Source organism: Phyllobates terribilis, unplaced genomic scaffold (assembly GCF_046119375.1).
Source record: "Phyllobates terribilis strain yellow unplaced genomic scaffold, ASM4611937v1 Scaffold_3__8_contigs__length_932513732, whole genome shotgun sequence".
NCBI lineage: Eukaryota > Metazoa > Chordata > Amphibia > Anura > Dendrobatidae > Phyllobates > Phyllobates terribilis.
The window spans coordinates 621,898,197-621,916,594 of NW_027362763.1; the positions used below are offsets into that span (position 1 = coordinate 621,898,197).

General features: G+C 43.9%; 1 protein-coding gene across 1 annotated transcript in view; it reads right to left on the reverse strand.

Moving 5' to 3' along the window:
• The window catches only part of SYNJ2 (synaptojanin 2), a 573,751-nt gene extending 559,838 nt beyond the window's left edge, over window positions 1-13,913 (reverse strand). The window contains exon 1 of the mRNA XM_073671522.1: window positions 13,380-13,913. Coding sequence (XP_073527623.1) covers window positions 13,380-13,503 — 124 coding nt within the window. The 5' untranslated portion in view covers window positions 13,504-13,913. The remainder of the gene's footprint in view (window positions 1-13,379) is intronic.
• Between the last annotated feature and the right edge of the window lie 4,485 nt (window positions 13,914-18,398).

The following is an 18,398-nucleotide window of genomic DNA, read 5'->3' on the forward strand; positions in this document are numbered from 1 at the left end:
CGCCAGGTCCTTTACTCACCCAGCGTTCTGCTGCTCGCGCGCACTTCCTGGATGTGCGCGAGCTCCGGCCCCGCTCAGGCCCCTTCCGGTGACGTCACAGGGACTTCCTGCCCGGCGCACCGGAAGTCACGTCACTAGGCCGCGCCTGTCACGTGCCCCGCCGGCGCGACCTGGATCTCCTGCGATTGTAGCGGGGGAAGGAAGCCCGCTAGCGGCCCCACACCTGGCGGATATCTACTTCCCCGTGAGGCGATGTCACGCCCGCTGCAACACTCACGGAGGCGCCCCACTGAGCCCTACCGTGGCGTCTCCAGAGGACCGGGACGGACCGGCTCCAACCACATGCTGTGGCCCTCTCTGGGACAGGAGTCCAACTTCTGCAGGTAAACCTGCGAGGTCTCCCATCATGGACAGGAAACCTAAAACTGAGGCGGGAAGAGAAGGCCGCCCTTTTTAACCTGTAGGTTTCCTGTCCTTGATAGGCGGATCCTCTCTCTCGTGGTGCTGTCATGGGAGACCGAATAAAAAATAATTCCATTTTTACCACCAAAATTTTGTTTTAGCCCCACATTTTACATTTTCGCACTGGGAAATGGGTAAAAATGGAAACAAAATTTGTCCCACAACTTCTGCTGAATGTAGAAATACCCCATATGTGGCTGTACAGTACTGCCTAGCACCACAGTGAGGCTTGGAAGGGATGTAGCGTTATTTGCCCCATGAAGCACAGATTTTCCTAGAATCATATGCGGACTCCATGTGCAGAGCCCCAAGGGCTAGAAGAGCAGAATCCCCCCTCAAGTGACCCCATTTTGGAAATTATACCCCTTTGGGAATTTATCTACAGATTTAGTGACGATTTTGACTCCATGGGTGTTTACCAGAAATAAGCAGCAGTGGATGTTGCAGTGTGAAAATAGCAAACTGCCATTGCAGTGACCAGTACGTTGTGCCCAGCTTTTGCTTCTGGAGACATGCACTAGTAATTTAGGAGAGCTCTCATCGCTACATAAATGGCAAACATGTGGACGCTAACTGCGGTTTAGGCCCACTGGGGCTCATAAGGGAGGGGGGCATTTGTATTTGGGAGCAAAGAATTCACTGGATTTATTTTGGGGGGCAAGCAGCCTTAGAGCTTTTCCAGAGCCTTTGTGCTACCAGTAACGTGGAAGCCCCTATATTTCCATTAACAGATGATGGACCTGAGTGGGGACTTCCTTTTTTTGTGAATGGAGTTGAAGCTTTTATTGGGAACATTTTACATAACGTCTGGGATCACATTTATCAGGCATGCTAAGCTGAACCCTTATATCGGGGTTTCCATCTAAATCTCCGAGTGACATGATTCAGATGAAACCCCCAAGGTATCCATTCACTATAATGAGGCAGCAGATTTACTCTTGACTCAGTCTGGCCTCTGTTCAGCGGTGTCCTTTTCCGAAGTGCACAGAACAGTCAGATGTGACTTTTATGCGCGCCTAAAAAAAATGGAAACCGGTGGAACACAGGTCAGAAGGTGTACACAGTGCCTCCATCTGCTTCATTATAGATAACCTTCCGCCGGGGTTTCCGTCTGAATCACGCATTTCAGATATTTAAAAGGAAAACCTGTTTTTTTTTCCCCTCGTTTTTTATTTTATTTTTTTTACAGTGTTCACTTAAGGGGTTAAATAGTGGGACAGTTTTATAGGTCGCATCGTTCCGGATGCAGCAATACCAAATGTGCACTTTTTTTTTCTCATAAAAATATATAATTTATGGGTACAATATATATTTAATTTTTTTTTAATTTTGTGAATTTTTTAAAATATATTTTTTAAAAAAAAAGTTTGTCACTTTGTCCCACTCTTTGCAGGCTGATCGCTTATAAAGCATAGCAATGCTATGTACTGACAGACAAACTCGCTACACCATGCTCTAAGCCCTCGCGATGATGTAGCAGGGGCGCTGATCGGAGGGCTTGCTCTCTAAATGCTACAATCAATATCGATCGCAGTATTTAGGGGGTTACGTGCCAGGAGCAATCGAGCTCGCATAGCCCTGTGCTCGCAAAATCACCATGACGTATCCATACACCAAAGGTCGTTAAGTACCAGGCGACCTAGACGTATGGATACGATCAAGATCGTGAAGGGGTTAAAATCTGTAAAATATAAAAATATATCACATTAAAATTGGTAAAAAGGTTAATAAAATACAAGAATACAAAATAAAAAAAACAGTTGTGGCAGTAAAACAAATCCCCACAAAAGTATTTACAGTATAAGGCTGCGTGCCCACGTAGCGTTTTTCATGCATATATGCTACAGAATTTCCGCAGCGTAAACGCTTGTGAAACGCTAGGTAATCTGCCCTCCATGGTCCCCAAGGGAATTCCGCAAGTTCTATGCACATGCTGCGGATTTTTCCGCAGCGTTTATGCGGCGCTCAAAAATCCGCAGCATGTCCATTAATTTTGCTTTTCCGCAAGCGGAATTGACTTTGTGCAATGCATTAAAAAACGCAAGGCAATTCCGCATGTGGAAAATGCGCGATAAAAGCGTGCGGAATTCTGCATGCGTTTTTCCGGGAGAGGACTTGCAGAAATGAAGCAGAAATTTTCTGCTTCATTTCTGCAACGTGGGCACATAGCTTAAGAGTATGTTCACACAGTATAAGAATATGTTCACACATTATAATTTTTTTGACATCACAAATCTGCAGCAAAACTTGGTCTCTGGCAGGGAAGAAGCTGCGTTTGATGAGTTTTTGGTGCGTTTTCAGCATTTTTTTCACTGTCCTTTTGTCTCTTTATGCATGTACATGAAGTTCAGTGAAAAAAAAAATCTCATTCTGGTTTTGGTAAAGTGGGTTAGGTGAATTGTTCAGGAAAAGTTTAGACACTGGCAATGCATTGAGTTTGTATGACATTATTTACTTTCACACTATGGGGTCTGCCATTCAGTTGCACAGGCATTGTTCAATTTCACACATCTATGGGCCACAGGTATTGTTCAATCTGGCATGTAGCTCAGCTAATGTTTACATTGTACAAAACACTAATTTAATTGAACTGTCCTAGTAGAAAACAACCATCTGAGTGACCAAGACAAGATGGTAAAAAAATCACAAAAATAAACGAGTTTCACATACTGCTGTACTCCCTTATTTTCACAAAAAAAGGCAGCAAAACCTGATAGCTATGTTCACACATCATGGTTTTAACAACAGCACACAACCAAACATATGACACATCACTGAATTCTGGAAGGATTACCAAAACAGTCTAAGGCCTGGGTCCCAATAGCATATAGCATTTGGTGGGCATAGGGCGGAGATGGGCGTTACCTCAGTGATGTCAGGTGATCCATGAGAGGGATATTTAAATCTGCCATATCCTCTACTTCACCACTGATTTTTCAGTTTCACTTCAGTAGTATGGTTGTTAACTCTTTAGTGAGTGTTTCTTTGGTTTGTCTCTGGCTCTGGTGTTTGATGGTTCCTGCATTCCTGTTTATGCTCCCTTACCTCCTAGTTTGTCAAGTTTTTGTCTGCCTTCAAAGTATAGTTTATTGGTGTTTTGACCCAACTGTGGCCATTGTGTCCAAACCTCCCACTCCAACTCCTTAATTTCCATGACACCGACTCTGACATGCATGGCTCATGTTTAAGTGATAAATTTACTGTAGGACAGATTCATCGCAGCTAAAAGTCTAGACCCTTAGATCAGGAATAGGACAGACATTTATAGGACATTTCAAAACTTTCCCAACTTCTTATGAAAAAAATATTTCCCACAAACTGCATTGAACTACTCTACCCAATTTATTATATATTTTAGGAGTTGGTCCATTTTATACCGACTCCACCAAAATGGGCTCCGACTCCACAGCCCTGTGTCCAGCCACCAGCCACCCAGCTATTGACATGTGGGAAGGGCTCAGCAAAAACCCCCTCCCTTTACTGGAAGCGGGGGAAGAGTACCCCAGACCTAGAGTGTGTGTAAGGCTAAGTGCCCACGATGCAGAAATGCTCCGGATTTTTCCTGAGCGTTTCTGCATCTCCCTGGCAGAAAAACCGCATGCGGATTTTGCATGCTGGTTATCAAGCGCTTTCCAAGCGATTTTAGAATCACTTGGAGAAGTGCTTGACACCTTGGTCACATTATATAAATCCATGCAACCGGCATGGATTTTATATAGTGTGAGCAAGTTAGTTAAAAAAAACACAAAACATTATACTCACCTTCTGATGGCCCCCGGTCTCCTTATCCGATGCGTCCGGTCTTCCCGTTGTCTCGCGGTTGTGTAAAAGGACCTACCATGACGCCATTTAGTCATGTGACGGGTCACGCGACTGCCGATGTCAGCAGTCGCGTGACCTGTCACATGACTAAATGACATCATGGCAGGTCCTTTTAGACCATCGCGAGCTGCTGGGAAGCCAGGAAGCATTGCTATGGAGACCGGGGGCCATCAGAAGGTAAGTATAATGTATATTTTGTATTTTATTCTTTTTTTTACAGGTTCTATGGTACCCGGGTCTGGAGGAGAGCCTCCTCTTCTCCAAACCCGGGTACCATCTGCACATTGAATCGCTTAATATCCGCATGTGCACATGTAGTCATGTGGATATTAAGCAATTCAATGCAAGTCAATGGCGGCGAGAACGCCGCGATTACGCACAATAATTGGTAGTGCTGCGGATTTTTCCGCCATGATAATCCGCAGTGGAAATTTCTGCAGCATGTGCACAGCACAATGGGATTATCATTGGGGAACATGGCAGGCCTTCTACCAAGTGTTTTTTAAGCGTTTCTGCAGCGGAATTGCCGCTGTGGAAATGCTTAAAAAACGCATAGTGGGCACACAGCCTTAGTGTGACGGCACCAAGTGTGTCTGGCATACTGCTATTGCTGGCTTTTAGTTCGGTCATCTCACCACTACTTGAATGTTGCAAATTTATGCAGAAATATGGAAAATTTGAAGGCATCACAAACTTTCCAGCACCACTGAACACAGCGACATTTATTAAGACCTGTGTACTTTATGTGAGTCTTGATAAAAGGCAAGCTGGTTTAAGATGCGCCTGATTTATTAATAGGCACACACCATATAGTTTACATTTGCACTACAGTTTACGCAGCTTTGTTGAAAAAAGGCACAACTTATGACGTTCAAATGGATTCCATCGTAATTTACAATTTTTTTCCTCCAGATTTTGACAAAATAGTAGTAATAAATGTCCTCCACAGTGTCGAAGACCATGTGCAAAGCGAGTATTTGGTCAGTATTTTACCTCAGTATGTGTAAGCCAGAACCAGGAGTTGGTGATAAATACAGGAGTGGTGACGAGTTTCTATTATACTTCTCCTCTCACTGTTCCATTATTGATTTTGGCTTACATATACCGAGGTAAAATACTGAATGTGTGTACATGGCCTAAAACACATAAAAAAAAAACCATGGCACTAGTAATGTATGACAGGGGAGAGTGAGTAAAAGAAATGGTCAACCCAGGCCCAGAAGATTTACCAGAACCTATGCAGAAAATTAAACTGTTTCCAGTGTCCAGCTAGTGTGTGTTATATGGACAGTCCAGGCATGCACTTTTTCATAAATTTGGCACATCTTGCTCCAGCAAACTTTTGTCCTTTTTCTTTGTTATTCCCCACCTAAACTATGACCAGCAGAGAAAGATGTTATACACATGAGAACTAATATGGCTGACAGGCAGAGCTTATGTCACAATCTGACAGCAGGAAATGCCTGGAGAACACATGATTTAGATTGTTAAAAAGACTTCACATAAAAATGCTGGAGCAAGGGCAAAATGTTATGAGTAGAACGGTTATATTCCAGGAGCCGCATCCCATAGGTCACAGCCCCACTATCAGTATTTGGTCAGTATTTTTTATCAGGAGTGGGAGCCAGAACCAAGAGTGGGTGATAAATGCAGAATTGGTGACTTGTTTCTATTATACCTTTTCTCTGATTGTTCCTCACCTGGTTTTGGTTCCCACTCCTGAGAAAAAATACTGACCGAATACTGGCCAAATACTGATAGTGGGGTCTTGGCCTATACTGTATATCCACACTGCCTGCCATACCAATCACCATGAAAGTTTCCAATGTTTCAAATAAAATCCAGAGATTCTGCCACTTATGTATAAGATAGGACAAAGACAGATTTTTTTCTGGATTTATGAATAAGATTTTCCTGTTTAGAAAAAATTAACAGCTGCAGTGTACTTCCATCCGTGTACAGGGGGTAGCGTTATGTCACCATGGTGCTTCATGAAGTAACACAAGCACAGGCATAAAGTTATAGCCAAAGGGCGCTCCGATGATTGCCAGCATTATGTGACCTGAGCAAACTGTAGCCTGCAGGCCACATCCGACCCTTTAGCTGGCCCTGTCCAGCACCACGCGGCCCTCGTTTCTCTCTTTTCAATAGTATCTGTATCCTCAAAATGTAGATATAGTTGACTAGAATGGTGGAACATGAAGCTGTCAGTTCCCTGTTGCACCATTCAATTAGTGTGTCTGAGTCTCAGTGCAGCGGGCACGATAACGTCACTAGCATGCACTTGCTGCACAGACCCTCAATGCACATACTGCACAGAGCAGAGCTGCCCCCTGTGGTGCACGGTAATACTGCAGTCTATTGCACAGGGTGATTCACTCGCTACTTGACCTGGAAAAATTCCTGTAACCTCTAAAAGACGATCTATCGTACTGAAATTTGTACTGTACATAGTTTGGGTCATGAGAAACTGATGTTCTAAAGCAGGTGTTGAAAATGTCCACTGTTCGCATCCAAGCACGTCTGCATGCGCTGTTCCATATTGTTGAATTTATTCCGCAGGAGGTCTTGGGTCATAGCCTGAATTTCTTGCTGTATGTTCTCTTGTAGTGCCTGTAATGTTCGGGGCTTGTTACAGTACTCTTCAAATGGCAACAAAGGAAAAAAAAAAATCTGGTGGCGTTAAATGACTACAGAGACTCTGTATGGGCGAACATCACCTTTTTGGCCGCTCGCTGACATGTGAAATACGACATGCCTGTCTCCTGGGAAAGCCTGTGCAAAGATTCACATGGAGATACCAGAAATTGCTGTTTCACATCTATGTTTCTGCAAACATTTTTAGACGTCCCCCATCATGCCTGTACAATAATGTGCCTGTACATTCCATCTTATTCACAAAGGACAGACTACACGGTTTGGACAGCAGCTTTTGACCTTCAAACTTCATAAGAAACTCACTTTGGCACCTCTAAGTTTTCCAATAAGTTTTCCCAATGAAAACACGCTCCTCCAAAATGTATCTGTACATTGTTAACAAATGAAGGAATTTGGCAGGCATGAAATGCAAGCACCACACAAACTACCAACGCACATAAAGGTATGCAGAAAATCTCTCTCGTAGTGGAGGCGTCAAGTCGCTGAGACCATTCCGTGTGAGGATGTTTCTCGTCGCTGAGGTTCATCGCACTCTCACTTCTCATGAATCAATGTATGTACAGTCCAAGTTTCAGTACGGTCGACCAACTCTTTTAGGTTAAGTGCACATGTAGCGGTTTTGATGCGTTTTCGCAGTTCTTTGTCGCAAAAATCGCTTGGTAATTGGTCTGCCAGCTATTGCAATGGCAATCCTGATGTGCTGTGCACATGATGGGGAAATTTCCGCTCAGGATTGCCATTGCAGAAAAAAACCCAGCATGTCCTTTCTATGCAGCGTTTCCCGCCCAATGACTTTAATTGAAACGCAGCAAATCCGCAGGTATAATATAACAACAAGAGCAGCGCGGCTGAGGGGAGCAGCAGTGTCCTCAGCTGAGCCGGGGCTGTGCGGTGTAAGAAAGAAAAAAAAAAAAAAAGTAAAGAAAAAAAACATATTCTTCACCTGTTCAGCACCCCCCGATGTCCTCCTCTCCTGGCCCTCGGCGACGAGGACCTGCAGTTACGTGAGCTCTCAGCTGAAGATCACTTTACGGCACCGATGCAGCGTGGGAACATTCTCAAGAATGTTCCCACCAGTACTGCCAATACAAGGCTGATGTGAACCCCAACCCCACCGCTACAGGGCAGTGGGAATAGCAGAGGCCAAGCGCCAGATTTGGCGCATCTTATGGATGCGCCATTTCTGGGACTGCTGAGAGGTGATATTAGCAGCGGAGGGGGCTAGTATCCATGACCCCCTTCCCTGGCTATTAATATCAGCCCACAGCTGTCTGTTTAGCCTTTTCTGGTTAGATTTTATAGGGGGACCCTACGTCAATTTGTTTTCTGGGGTTCCCCTGTAATCTAGCCAGTAAAGGCTAAGCAAACAGCTGTGGGCTGATATTAACAGCCAAGGAACATTTTTGGCTAATGGCCCCTTCCCCGGCTACTAGTATCAGCCCCCAGCAGTTGGCTTTCCCTCTGCTGGTTATGAAAATGATGCGGGAGCCCACGTCATTTTTTATTTTTATTTATTTTTTTTAATTTTAGGCTCTGTGCCCACGATCCAGACATAGCAGCGCTTTGGACGCATATTTTTGCGGCGTCCAAAACGTTTTATTCTATTGAATGCAGGTAAATCCACATTTTAGTGGTCAAATTTCTGTTGCAGAGACTAGCGACTCTGCAAGAGGATTTGACGTGCTGCAGTCCTGAAAGATGCGCTACATGTCAGTGTCCGTGGGTGATTCGCAGCCTCTGATGCACGCATAGTAGACATGGGATTTCTAGAGATCCCATCCACTATGCTGTAACATCTGGATACTGAGGGTTTGATGCTGTATAAACATGCAGTGTCAAACCTGCAGCAGCTCCTGATCGTTGCCACGTACCCAAACTCACCCGCAGCATGTCAATTTCTGTAGCGGACACGCTAGTCTCATCTGCAGATTTTGACTGATTGAAGTGTTATTATATACAGTGGATTCACATGTACCGACAACAAAAGTACAGCATTAGAACACCGCGTTTTGGACGCAGCATAGATACGCTGCGTCCATAGCGCTGCTTGTTGCTCGTTCGTGGGGACATAGCGGCTAACGAAAGAGCTGCCCCAGGAATTACATGAATGGGAATGCTAATGAAGATTGGGTAAATAGGATTAGCTGACACCTAGCCCTTTTGTTTGGTGATGACAATGTGTCAATGAGACCCTTTCATTACTAAACATAATTTTCTAAGTAAAGTAGCAAGTGAATTACCCTGTATGATTACTATTCTCCTAGTAAGCTAAGCTTAATCACACACACAAAATATGGCAGATATTCAGTAGGCTGCTGGTCACCATAACAATACCATCTGCAACTATGCAATTGTGTTAGAATGAAACCCCGCCACCTTCCATATTCAAGCTCCTAAATGTTGCTAATGGTTTAAACTGTGCAATCAGAGCTGCTGGATAGCATTAGTGACAGTACTAGTGGTAATAGTATTAGAGGTAGTAGCAGAAGCGCATCTTGGGTGAGGGGGGCAGCCAGGGCATGCGCAGGGGAACGCAGGTGGGCCGTCTAACACGGCGGTCAGAAGTGTCTTCCCCGGCGGCTGCATTTTGTCGTCCCTGGACTGGGAGTTGGCCATTCTCTGAACCACCTGTCAAGCTGACAGCCGGCTCACAGAATGCGCAGTGCGCCGGCTCCCAGTGTTAAACTGTACTCGTGTCTTTTAGACGCGAGTACAACTGAAGCTCTGACCGCTGGATCAGAGTGACATTAGCAGCGTGGGGGTGGGGGGTGCACCTAACTGAATTTTTCACCCCGGTGCCAGAAAACCTATATACACCTCTGAGTAGTAGTAGTACTAGTAATACTAGTGGTAATAGCAGCGGTACTAATAATGGTAGTAGTACTAGTGGTGGTGGTAGTGCTACAGGTACTAGTGGCAGTACTCGTGATGGTCGTAGTACTATTGGCGGTAGTAACAGTGATGGTAATTTTACTAGAGGTACAAGTGGTAGTACTAAAGGCGGTAGTACTAATAGTGGTGACACTATTGATAGTGGTGGTAATAGTACTGTTGGTGGTACTAGTATAGCCACCACTAGTACCTATAATACTGCAACTTGCACTATTACTGACACCAGTACCTTTAGTACTACTAAAGGTACTGGTGGCAGTAGTAGTGCAAGTTGCAGTACTATAGGTACTAGTGGTGGCAGTAGCAGCACTAGTGATAGCATTACTAGTATTAGTGGTGGTACTTGAATTAGTAGTAGATGTACTAATCTTACTAGCGGTAGTAGTAGCAGCACTAGTATTATTAGTGGTAGCGGTAGTAGTAGCACTAGTATTATTAGTGGTAACAGTACTAGTAGCACTAGTATTATTAGTGGTAGCAGTACTAGTAGCACTAGTATTATTAGTGGTAGCAGTACTAGTAGCACTAGTATTATTAGTGGTAGCAGTACTAGTAGCACTAGTATTAGTGGTAGCAGTACTAGTAGCACTAGTATTAGTGGTAGCAGTACTAGTAGCACTAGTATTATTAGTGGTAGCAGTACTAGTAGCACTAGTAGCGGTACTAGTAGTATTATTAGTGGTAGCAGTACTAGTAGTATTATTAGTGGTAGCAGTACTAGTAGTATTATTAGTGGTAGCAGTACTAGTAGTATTATTAGTGGTAGCAGTACTAGTAGCACTAGTATTATTAGTGGTAGCAGTACTAGTAGCACTAGTATTATTAGTGGTAGCAGTACTAGTAGCACTAGTATTATTAGTGGTAGCAGTACTAGTAGCACTAGTATTATTAGTGGTAGCAGTACTAGTAGTAGTAGCACTAGTATTATTAGTGGTAGCAGTACTAGTAGTAGTAGCACTAGTATTATTAGTGGTAGCAGTACTAGTAGTAGTAGCACTAGTATTATTAGTGGTAGCAGTACTAGTAGTAGTAGCACTAGTATTATTAGTGGTAGCAGTACTAGTAGCACTAGTATTAGTGGTAGCAGTACTAGTAGCACTAGTATTAGTGGTAGCAGTACTAGTAGTAGTATTCGTGGTAGCAGTACTAGTAGTAGTAGCACTAGTATTATTAGTGGTAGCAGTACTAGTAGCACTAGTATTAGTGGTAGCAGTACTAGTAGCACTAGTATTAGTGGTAGCAGTACTAGTAGCACTAGTATTAGTGGTAGCAGTACTAGTAGCACTAGTATTAGTGGAAGCAGTACTAGTAGTATTATTAGTGGTAGCAGTACTAGTAGCACTAGTATTATTAGTGGTAGCAGTAGTAGTAGTAGTATTAGTGGTAGCAGTAGTAGTATTAGTGGTAGCAGTACTAGTAGCACTAGTATTATTAGTGGTAGCAGTAGTAGTAGTATTAGTGGTAGCAGTAGTATTATTAGTGGTAGCAGTACTAGTAGTGGTAGTATTATTAGTGGTAGCAGTACTAGTAGTGGTAGTATTATTAGTGGTAGCAGTACTAGTAGTGGTAGTATTATTAGTGGTAGCAGTACTAGTAGTGGTAGTATTATTAGTGGTAGCAGTACTAGTAGTAGTAGTAGCAGCATTAGTGGTAGCAGTACTAGTAGTAGTAGTAGTATTAGTGGTAGCAGTACTAGTAGTAGTAGTAGTATTAGTGGTAGCAGTACTAGTAGTAGTAGCACTAGTATTATTAGTGGTAGCAGTACTAGTAGTGGTAGTATTATTAGTGGTAGCAGTACTAGTAGTAGTAGTAGCATTAGTGGTAGCAGTACTAGTAGTAGTATTAGTGGTAGCAGTACTAGTAGTAGTAGTAGTATTAGTGGTAGCAGTACTAGTAGTAGTAGCACTAGTATTATTAGTGGTAGCAGTACTAGTAGCACTAGTATTAGTGGTAGCAGTACTAGTAGCACTAGTATTAGTGGTAGCAGTACTAGTAGCAGTATTCGTGGTAGCAGTACTAGTAGCACTAGTATTATTAGTGGTAGCAGTACTAGTAGTAGTAGTAGTATTAGTGGTAGCAGTACTAGTAGTAGTAGTATTATTAGTGGTAGCAGTACTAGTAGTAGTAGTATTATTAGTGGTAGCAGTACTAGTAGCACTAGTATTATTAGTGGTAGCAGTACTAGTAGCACTAGTATTATTAGTGGTAGCAGTACTAGTAGCACTAGTATTAGTGGTAGCAGTACTAGTAGTAGTAGCACTAGTATTATTAGTGGTAGCAGTACTAGTAGTAGTAGCACTAGTATTATTAGTGGTAGCAGTACTAGTAGCACTAGTATTATTAGTGGTAGCAGTACTAGTAGCACTAGTATTATTAGTGGTAGCAGTACTACTAGTAGTAGTAGTATTAGTGGTAGCAGTACTAGTAGTAGTAGCACTAGTATTATTAGTGGTAGCAGTACTAGTAGTAGTAGCACTAGTATTAGTGGTAGCAGTACTAGTAGCACTAGTATTAGTGGTAGCAGTACTAGTAGCACTAGTATTAGTGGTAGCAGTACTAGTAGCACTAGTATTAGTGGTAGCAGTACTAGTAGCACTAGTATTAGTGGTAGCAGTACTAGTAGCACTAGTATTAGTGGTAGCAGTACTAGTAGCACTAGTATTAGTGGTAGCAGTACTAGTAGCACTAGTATTAGTGGTAGCAGTACTAGTAGCACTAGTATTAGTGGTAGCAGTACTAGTAGCACTAGTATTATTAGTGGTAGCAGTAGTAGTAGTAGTATTAGTGGTAGCAGTAGTAGTAGTATTATTAGTGGTAGCAGTAGTAGTAGTAGTATTAGTGGTAGCAGTACTAGTAGTATTATTAGTGGTAGCAGTACTAGTAGTGGTAGTATTATTAGTGGTAGCAGTACTAGTAGTAGTAGATTAGTGGTAGCAGTACTAGTAGTAGTAGTAGTATTAGTGGTAGCAGTACTAGTAGTAGTAGTAGTATTATTAGTGGTAGCAGTACTAGTAGTAGTAGTAGTATTATTAGTGGTAGCAGTACTAGTAGCACTAGTATTAGTGGTAGCAGTACTAGTAGCACTAGTATTATTAGTGGTAGCAGTACTAGTAGTAGTAGTAGTATTATTAGTGGTAGCAGTACTAGTAGCACTAGTATTAGTGGTAGCAGTACTAGTAGCACTAGTATTATTAGTGGTAGCAGTACTAGTAGTAGTAGTAGTATTATTAGTGGTAGCAGTACTAGTAGTAGTAGTAGTATTATTAGTGGTAGCAGTACTAGTAGCACTAGTATTATTAGTGGTAGCAGTACTAGTAGTAGTAGTAGTATTAGTGGTAGCAGTACTAGTAGTATTATTAGTGGTAGCAGTACTAGTAGTAGTAGCACTAGTATTATTAGTGGTAGCAGTACTAGTAGTACTAGCAGTAGCACTAGTGGTATAAGACCTAGAATTATTAGTGGTGGTAGCAGTAGTCCTAGCGGTGTGAATCCCAGGGTGATGCAGCCCCACCATCCCACCCCTGCCAGCCCCCTCCAGCACTTACTGAGAGTAGCGATGGTCCCGGACACGAAGAGCAGACAGTCCTCCTTGTGGCGGGACTCCAGCAGGACACTGTAAGAAGCCGGATCCGGCTTCACATGGATCTTCAGCCCCTTACTCAGAGCCATAGCAGGGAGTGGAGAGCTCGGGCGTCAGAAGATCACTCCAGAAAAGACCGGCCCCAGTTCAGAGCGGTCTCTGCTCAACATCTCTTAGTGGGCGATATCCAAGACCCCCGACCAGAGCTCCCACGTCACAGATCGCCTCCAATACATCCCATAGATCCTGGATAAGTCCCCGCACACTGCAGTCCTGCAATCTGGATTGTCTATGACCCTGTTCAATGTGCCGGCTCCAGATCACACAGCTGGGACACCGCCGCCTGTAGAGATCAGAAAGTAAGAAATACGTCGTCCTCCTGCGCCATCTACTTTATCGCGTCTCTTCCTCTGTCTGCGACATCTCAGCAGGAGACACTTATCCTGAGACCGGAGGAAGTTACAGTAACTTTCTTATTCCTTTCTGTCCAGACTCCTCCTTGCATGGTCGGCAGCAGCGCATTGCCTCCCTCTAGTGGATAATCAGGAGAATGGAAGGTGATAACAAGATCAATGCTTACACCCTTCAAGACAAAGTTTACACCCTATAAGGTAAGAGCATTGCCTACACCCTACAAGACAAGAGCAAGAACAATGCCTATGCCCTACAAGGCATGCTTGCACCCTACAAAGTAAGAGCAATGCTTACACCCTACAAGACAAAAAACCAAGCAATGTGAACGGAGGTCTAAGATGGTACACATGCAAGAAATAGGAGCATGTTCACACTAGCAAAAAGAAGCAAAACCTACAAAAGACAAAAAATATATCTCATACCCTACCATCATTATATATAAATGTAAAGCAAAGTTGCATATGAAATATAGTGAACTATTTTTGATCAAAAAAAGTATACAAGCCGTCCCACCAGCGACAAGGTGACCCTAAATTGGGACGGTCCTACACTGTCTATATTAAAAACCTTACTGTATATCAAAGTTGAAGTAATGCATATAAAAGGGTAGACAAATAGAACCGGGTCCCAATATCAGACCACCTAAGCCCGTGGTAAGCTACATATATACTGACCAGCTCAACAAGGGGGATGCCACGCCCCTAATTTGCACAGAATGCAAACAAGACCAAAAACCAAGCAATGTGAACTGAGGTCTAAGATGGTACACATGCAAGAAATAGAAGCATGTTCACACTAGCAAAAAGATGCAAAACCTACAAAAGACAAAAAATATCTCATACCCTACCATCATTATATATAAATGTAAAGCAAAGTTAGCACCCTACAAGACAAGGCAATTCTGCACCCTATAAGGCAAGAACAAGAACAATGCCTATGCCCTACTAGACAAGCCTACACCATAAAAGACGAGGGCAATGCCTACAAGACAAGGCAAGCCTACACCCTAAAAGACAAGGGCAATGCCTACGAAACAAGGCAAGCCTACACCATAAAAGACAAGGGCAATGCCTCCGAGACAAGGCAAGCCTACACCATAAAAGACAAGGGCAATGCCTCCGAGACAAGGCAAGCCTACACCATAAAAGACAAGGGCAATGCCTACGAGACAAGGCAAGCCTACACCATAAAAGACAAGGGCAATGCCTACGAGACAAGGCAAGCCTACACCCTAAAAGACAAGGGCAATGCCTACGAGACAAGGCAAGCCTACACCCTAAAAGACAAGGGCAATGCCTACAAAACAAAGAAAGGCTGCACCCTAAAAGACAAGGGCAAAGCCTACGAGACAAGGCAAGCCTACACCATAAAAGACAAGGGCAATGCCTACGAGACAAGGCAAGCCTACACCCTAAAAGACAAGGGCAAAGCCTACGAAACAAAGAAAGCCTGCACCATACAAGGCAAAAGTAATGCCTGCACCCTACAAGGGAAGAGAAAGAACAATGCCTACGCCCTTCAAGGCAAGTGTACACCTTAAAATACAAGGCAAGCCTGCACCCTACAAGGGAAGAGCAATTATATAAAAAATTCCCAAAAACATGCTACGCTTGGGCACATCAACACACATAAGCGAGAGTGTGCCCATACAACTCCAAGAGGCATATAAAAGACTGGAGAAACCAGGAGTTTTTATGCAAAAATATAACAAAATCTTTATTCATACATATATAGACAAAAGCAGCAGAAGTATAAAAGCAATATGCAAGAATAAGTGCCGGAAAAAAAAACCCTATAAACAGGCAAACCAGAGGTAATTGGATAACCTGTGCGTCATGTGGACTGGAAAGTCAGAGTACATTCAGCTGGTAACAGGTGGTTGAGCTGGAAATTTTATATGAGCCCTGTAGTTATAGTATAAGTAAAATCATGGGCCCTTAGGGACCATTGTGTCAAGAGTCACTATCCAGCGTGTATCACGCTGTGCAAGGATTTTTTTTAATATTACCACCCCTTGTCCCAAGATGTACTAAATCAATGCCCCTGACCATTAAAGAGAATGGATCACAATTGTGAAATTCCCTAAAATAGCGGGGGATTGTCTTAAGTTCTGACGTGTCAGTCACTTGCCTAGCCACGCGAATGTCCCTAACATGTTCGCGGACTCTGACTCTAAGATCTCTGGAGGTGAGCCCAACATAGATAAGTGGGCATCCGCATGTGGCGTAATAGATGACATTGGTGCTGCCGCACGAAATCCAATGTTGAATTTTAAATTGGCGCTCACCTCCAGCAGAGTTAAAGGTCTTACAGCGAAGGATGTTCGCGCATGCCAGGCAGAGACCGCATGGGAAACATCCCAGTGTGGGTGTAGAAAAGGCCAAGAATGTATTGTTGGCTGGGACGTAGTGACTCCTGACCAGAAGATCTCTAAGGTTGCGCAATCTCCTTGGTGTCATAGATGGTTTAGCACCCAAGAGTGGAGACGACGGTTCCGTACTTAGGATAGACCAATGTTTAGTTAAAATTGATCTCATTGCATTCCATTCTCTATTATACGTAGAGATAAATCTTATCTCGTTATCACCCATGTCCTCTCTCTTATGAAAATAAAGCAAGTGTGATCTCGGAGTACCTCTGGCCCTGGCATATCCCCTTTGGATGGACCACCAGCTATAACCCCGTTGTTCAAATCGGGTCCTTAGGTCCGTTGCCTGTGCTTCAAACCTTTGAATGGAGGAGCAGATCCGCCTAACCCAGAGAAACAGTCTGACCGGGATGGCCCTAATGGTAACACAGTCATGGGCATACGAAGCATGAATGAGTGCATTGACTGCAGTTGTTTTTCTGAAGATGTCAGTCTGGATAGCCGACGATGAGTCAACCTCCAGACTGAAGTCCAGAAAGTTAATCTTGGTGGCATCATATCTATACGTTAAAAGGATATTCTTGTTGTTACAATTTAGTATGAACATCCCGAGTTGCTGTGCTGTGCCCTTCCACATCAAAAAAATAGAATCTATATACCAATACCAGCACAGCACATGGTCAGAAAACAGCCCTAGTCACTGTTCTGCGGGGGGTGCGGGACACCTATTTGAGGGTAAGTGGATTTGGATTCTCAGTCTGCTATTATGGCACGGATTGACTTTTTGGTTGCTGGCCCTATTATCTTGCACTATGTTTGCACTTTGTGCTTATACTATAACTACGGGGCTCATATAAAATTTCCAGCTCAACCACCTGTTATTAGCTGAATGTACTCTGACTTTCCAGTCCACATGACGCACAGGTTATCCAATTACCTCTGGTTCGTCTGTTTATAGGGTTTTGTTTTTTTCTGACACTTATTCTTGGTTATTGGTTTTATATTTCGGCTGGTTTTGTCTATATATGTATATGTATCAATAAAGATTTGTTATATTTTTGCATAAAAACTCCAGGTTTCTCCAGTCTTTTAAACGCAAGAGCAATGCCTACAAGACAAGTCTGCACCATTCAAGGCAAGAGCAATGTCTACAAGGCAAGTCTGCACCATTCAAGGCAAGAGAGCAATGCCTATGTCCTACAAGACAAGGCACACCTTCACCCTACAAGTCAAGAGCAATGCCTACAACCTACAAAACAAGTCAAGCCTGCACCTTACAAGGCAAGAGCAATGCCTACGCCCTACAAGGCAAGCCTACACCCTACAAAGCAAGAGCAATGTCTACATCCTAAAAGACAAGGTAAGCCTGTACCCTACACAGCAAGAGCAATGCAGAAGCTCTGGAGATGTCAGATCAGAGATTCGCGGTTGGGCCAGCGACCGGGAAGGATGTGCAAAAAGGGCCGTTACCCCTGACAGGGACATATGGTACCAGGCACGAATAGAGGGAAAGACAGTAGTTAGACGGGGACCAGCAGAAGCCAGAGTGGCATTGCAAAAGTGGATAATAAGTTACGGGGGAAACGGGCAGCGAGTTGTGGTAGGAACAGAGTATTGCCAAGGATTTAAAATACAGCCGCTTGCCCGGTATAGTTAAAGGGGTTGTCCAGTCATTCAGTATAATCTGTGTGTGTATCTAGGCTGCAGAATGCTGACAGTTTGTAATTTACTCTCTGTCAACATTCTGCTCCATTGCCTAGATACAAACATGCCATGTGACCAGCCTCACTCCTGATTCTGGAGGAGCTGGCGAAAAGCCAACTAGAGTTTTCCTGTCTGGCAGAGTTTAGTCGGTGATGTCACAACAGACACTGCCCTCAGTCTCTGCCAGACCCTCCCCCCCCCCCCTTCCTGCTCCAGCCACAGACACCAATCCCAGTCTCTGCCAGACCCTCCTCCTGCTCCAGCCACAGACACCACCCCCACTTTCTGCCAGACTCTTCCCCTGCCTCCTGCTCCAGCCACAGACACCACCCCTAGTCTCTGCCAGACCCTCTCCCCCCCTCCTGCTCCAGCCACAGACACCACCCCCAGTCTCTGCCAGACCCTCCCCTTGCCTCCAGCCACAGACACCACCCCCAGTCTCTGCCAGACCCTCCCCTTGCTTCCAGCCACAGACACCACCCCCAGTCTCTGCCAGAC